At 42.6% G+C, this 5,397-nt stretch overlaps 1 protein-coding gene across 1 annotated transcript; it reads right to left on the bottom strand.

Moving 5' to 3' along the window:
* Nucleotides 1–665: 665 nt before the first annotated feature.
* LOC140068772 (protein kinase C delta type-like) lies at nucleotides 666–4,753 on the bottom strand. Its single transcript, XM_072114168.1, has 4 exons — nucleotides 4,500–4,753; nucleotides 2,688–2,782; nucleotides 2,115–2,428; nucleotides 666–1,931 (listed from the first exon to the last, which is right to left on the bottom strand). The coding sequence occupies exons 1-4, from the start codon at nucleotides 4,696–4,698 to the stop codon at nucleotides 1,451–1,453; spliced, it is 1,089 nt and encodes a 362-aa protein (XP_071970269.1). The 5' UTR covers nucleotides 4,699–4,753; the 3' UTR covers nucleotides 666–1,450.
* Nucleotides 4,754–5,397: the final 644 nt, after the last annotated feature.

Below are 5,397 nucleotides of genomic sequence, written 5' to 3' on the forward strand. Positions count from 1 at the left end.
GAGTCTGAAAATGTCTACTCGCAAGTTACATGACTTGTGGCTTCTCCAAGTAGAAGGGGAAAGCTTACTTTGGTAAGTACTATGTGAAGGACCATATTGGGGTATTGTACTCAACCTCATGAAATCTCTTATAGGTGGCTAAACATGTTCAACCTTCAATGAAATGAAACTATCATAAAAAGGACCTACCCGCAGATATTCATTTTCTTTTGTATTTTTCTTTTTACATGATAAATTCTGTACAGGTGACACCAGGTCATTGATATTCTCAGATTATTATAATGTCTTTTTTGTATATAAATATCACTCTTCACAGAAATCATTCATTAGCAGATAAAACCTTTTACGGTAGTGTTCACACCTAGCATTAAAGTTGCATTTACAAATGTAGCGCTAGTGTATAGGGCGGGCCTCATCCTGATCACATGTGCGTGAGCTCATATGGGATCGGGCCAAGGCCCGCCCACGGACGCTGGCATTGTGTTTGTAAATGTGTGAATGTGTCTAGTGATATCCTTAGTTTTCCAATAGCTGAAGACCCATGGCTATTGGATATTAATCTTTACCATGTATGATGTTATCATATATTACTGTATATTATTACAAAACCAGGGAACCAAAAAATACACAGCAATACAACAGAAATAATGAAAGTACACAAGATATAAGGGTGAAAATAGAGAATTTTATTGAAATAGCAATTTTATTGATGAGGGGGGCGATTGATTTGATCATTTCTAAATAAAAGTCAAGGATATTTTAAATCCACTGACTTTTGTTGATTCAGGGGAAGGCGAAAAACCCTTAAATAAGGGGGAAAATTCCTTCCCGACTCCACCTAGGGCAGTCAGACTAGATCCCAGGAATAACTTTTCATTAATCCAGGGGAAGGCGAAAAAACCTCATTGAGCCAATTAGCTTTACATGAGGAAAAATTCCTTCCCGACCCCATGCATGGCAGTCAGACTAGTCCCTGAATCATATACTAAATAATTTGTTTCTGGAAAGTGGGCTAAATTGTATTTAAAATTTTGAGGGGTAAATTTATTTGGTTTGGGGCATTTGTGTTGATCCAGAGGAAGGAAAGAAAAAAACCCTTTAGGACAATTTGTCCGGATTTAAGGGGAAAAACATTCCTTCCTGGCGCCAAATATGGCGGGAAATATTCCCTGGATCAAGCGCCCATACTCACCCGATACTCACCATAAAGATGGAAATCTGTGGTCTAAGGGTGCTCTTTGGAGCCAAAGAAAACGCAGGCTTGAAGGGTCGTCGGGTCGGGCCAGAGGTCAGAAGAATCAGAGCCAAGAGACTGGGGCAGCAATATGATGACAAACGGCAGTAAAGCAGCAGAGAGGCGATGTCCGGGGCAAGCCAGGGTCAGGTCTACAAGCAGTGGGCGGAGGAGGCACAGAGTTCTGGGAAGGGGGCACAGGGGTTACCCCCCGGCCTAACCAGATGGTTTGTCACCAGAACAAGATGGAATGGGTGGCTGTGCTCTCCTCGTCTCCAGTTCCTCCCAGCAGATGGTTCGGAAAAATGGGTGGTCTCTGATGTTACCGGACACACCCAAGCGCATCTCTGGATCCTTCTGTAGCAGGTTCAGTATAAGATGTTTCAGGTCTTCGTCAAACCATGATGGAATCTTTGGCTTCTTTCTGGTGATCGAGAGAAAGACCTTTTGCATCTGGTTGAGGTCATAAAAGGGGGATTTTCCAGATGACATTTTGGAAACAACCATCCCAAGACCCCACCAGTCCACTGCTACAGTGTAAGGTTTATCCAGGTGCACCTCTGGGGCCATGTAGCGGTATGTTCCAGTCTGTCCGCAGATCTTAGTGGAAGCGGTCAGACCGTCCTGCGCCAGCCCCAGGTCTATAATCCGAATATGACCATCTTCATCCAGCATGATGTTGGCTGGTTTGATGTCTCTGCAATGAAAAAAGAACATTAATACTTGTTATAATAGTTGTCATAAAGAAAGAAGAATATTTGGTTAGAAACTGCGCCACTAGTGTCCATGGATGCATATGGTACTGACATAATCTGCAAAAACGGACACAGCCATGGATATCAATGGCATCCCAAAATCACATAAATGAAGTTTCTCTTACCGATGGGCGATGCCATGGCCATGGAGGAACTGGATGCCACAGATCAATTCTGCCGTGTAGAACCGTACAAGCTCGATGTTAAGCTTGCCGCTCTGAATAATCAGAGACTCGAGGCTGCCGCCGGACAGATACTCCAGGATGAAATACATATGGCGCTTAGACTTCAGTGAGGCACTGAGGTGAGACACGAATGGACAGTCTCTAGCAGCCAGGAGTATCCGCCTCTCTCGCTCTAGGGCTTCCGCATTGTTCCCAATGTTGATGATCTTAATGGCCTTGTAGATGTTTTGGCCGGGAACTGATGCCAGCATCACCTGAGGAGAGAAAATACAAGATATTAACTGTTACACTGCCAGCGCTGCAGCCCGGCTGGCAGATAAGAAGTCCTCACATCATATGTTTATGTACTGCAAGGACTTCCATTATCAGCGAGGTGTGCCGTCTGTGGGGCCGGGCCGACATACGTGCCCATATACACGGACTGCATCATGTGCAAAAGGCCTAATTATGTGCAAGATAGACCTGGGGTGTTATATATCTAATGAGGATGAATTAGAAGTGTGTAAATCTTACCTTGCCGAAGCTGCCCTTGCCCAGCACCTCATGGACCACAAAGCCACCGATGGTATTTGGGGCAGTAGATCCAGATGTTACAGAGGTGCTGGGTCCTAAAGGAATAAAATAAGGAATATCATATTAGTCTATATAGGAGACATGTAATGGGAAAAGCAGAAGACATGAGATTAGTCTCTATAAAGCCACTTTCACACTCCTAGTATTGTGCACCAGTATTTGTAAGCCAAATCCAGCATCAAACTGAAGAGATACAGATCTTTCCATTTTGCCTGTTCTCTTTCTAGGTTCCATCTGCGTTTTTGGCTTGAAATACTGACTATGTGAACGTGGACTAAGACTGTAGCAGTCACTGTATCTGAAGTGTGGAATATACATGTATACCACTGTATATAATCCTGTTACACATAGTGCATCTTCTCCTACTCTCAAATATATCCAAACAAATACTTATATCATACTGTAAAAGTATCTACTAATACAAAAAGGCCAAGCTAAAATACTAGTCCCCAAAAGGATGGCAGATAAACCACAATGTTATATATTATAGAGAAGGGAATACAATATAAATTACTGATGGACATGCACCCACATATCTATAATTATGGAAGATGTCTGATAAAAGTTATAACTTTTAGAGACTGAGTGCCCAAACTAAAACCAAAACCTACTTATGTGTCGCAACAGCTTTATTTATGACAGTTTTTGCTCCCTCTCTATCATGACTTTCAATCATAATGTCGCCCTGAGGACATTACAGTAAAAATAAGATGGAGACATTTGGATTATCCTTGTAGCTGCCCCCCAGGGTCCCCTGAAAAGGTGTCAGGGGGCCCAGAGCAGGCTCTCTAGTGATAATCCAGCTCTGTTCACACCTTCATGCTCTGCCTTAAGCTGTGTCTCGCTGTTACACTCTGTGCTGGGGTGATGGCCTGGGTGCCCACAAAGAGGGATGTAAGTGCCACAGGTTCGCCACCACTGTTATAACTGCTTACAGATAAGTCTATGAGGTGCATATTGCACGGTTACATGTAGCATACAGATCACTAGCCTATAGGTAATCCCCATACTATTACACTAGACACCAGCCCCAGCACCTCTTACTGTGTGGCCTAGTGGTGTAACTATCATGTAGACAAACCCCATGCATCTATCATGTAGGCCCTTCTGTTTCATGACACAAATAAAGTATTTTCTTTCAGCTGCCACTAGGGGGAGCTCAGTGCATCTGCCAATACAGAGTCTAATGACAGTTGAATTCCTATACACTGAGCGCCCCCTACTGTTGGCTGTAGGCATTTAATGAATTGGCACATTTGTATATATAATTAGACCAGTTGTGTAAATACATATAAAACAATGACATTCCTAATTATTTTTAATTCTAACACATTTCTTAACCAAAAATAATGACATGTACTACAGTTTTGCTTTATAGTCTGATTACATTGATCAAAGTGTGCAATAACATTTAATAAAATTACAAAGGAATATTTCATAGATTTGAGACCGAGATTATTAAATAAACAAAACACTTTCTCCTTTTGAATATTTTCTACATTTCAGACCAGAATTGCCTTCCTGATGATCTGACTGTAAGCTTTCACATTGTCACCTTCTTGTCACTAACAAAGCTGTAATGTACACAAGGATCTGTACCCATGGAAGATCCCACACCAGGAAAACGCCCCCCCCCCCCCCCCCCGTACATTTGGACTGTTTACATGGGAACATTTACAATAAATACATTTGGAATAAAACCATATTGTACATTCATCATAACAGGCCCCAAATAAATAGATGGTTCTCTACCTGCTCTTGGCCCTTCATCCTCTGAGTCTCTGGCATTGGGTCCGGTCCTCTTCTTCTTTTGGGTGTCTTCCGCTTGGCTGTGATCTTCCCTCTTCCTCTTCTCTCCTCCTTTCATCTTCTCCTCTTCTTCTCTCTTCTTGTCATCTTCATCTTGTCCTTTGGACGTCATCTTGCGCAGATCCCTTGCGGGGCAATCCATCTCTCTTCCACTTGCAGCGGTCGACAGTTGGAAAGTGAAGGGCAGTTGGGCATGCGCCAGTCACATGACCCCTGGCATCTTCAGGTGGCACCTGCCATGTACCTGCTCTGCCATATATACTGTCATGTAGGCTTCATGGGGGCATCCAGTGTGTGGATGGATATGGACATTCAATGGATATAATGTTACAAAAACATATAGAAATGATGTTCTCTTTTACATATCTGTATAACTGGTGTATCATGGTTGACCCCATATTTGGGGATGGATAATACACAGATTTAATGAATATTTGGTAGATGATACAATGGAATGATCCATGGGGGGATGTTTTGTCCAAAGTAACATTAACATGTAATTCCCTGGTCTTCATAGTGTCTGGGGCTTTCCATTAAAACTTGTTCCGTTTACTCCATGGTCTACATTGAGTCTCTGCCCCATTTCTCCAAGAAACATTGGTGCCATGATCACCTTTCTGGGGCAACGGGAATGTCCTGCATCTACTATTTTAAGGTCTATTTCTAAAAAGTAGAGATCTCAAAGTCCAGGACAGAAAAGATTTTCAGTGTTTACTCACATGAAATAATGAAATAAAACCTCAAAGGCTGTTGTCTGTATTGTCTGGTATGAAGAGAAGGGAGGCCCATGCTTCCATGATGTGAGGGGTAGGTTCAGTATGTATATTGCTGTTCCATCCCT

This window comes from Engystomops pustulosus, chromosome 7 (genome assembly GCF_040894005.1).
Source record: "Engystomops pustulosus chromosome 7, aEngPut4.maternal, whole genome shotgun sequence".
In the NCBI taxonomy this organism is placed as follows: Eukaryota; Metazoa; Chordata; class Amphibia; order Anura; family Leptodactylidae; genus Engystomops; species Engystomops pustulosus.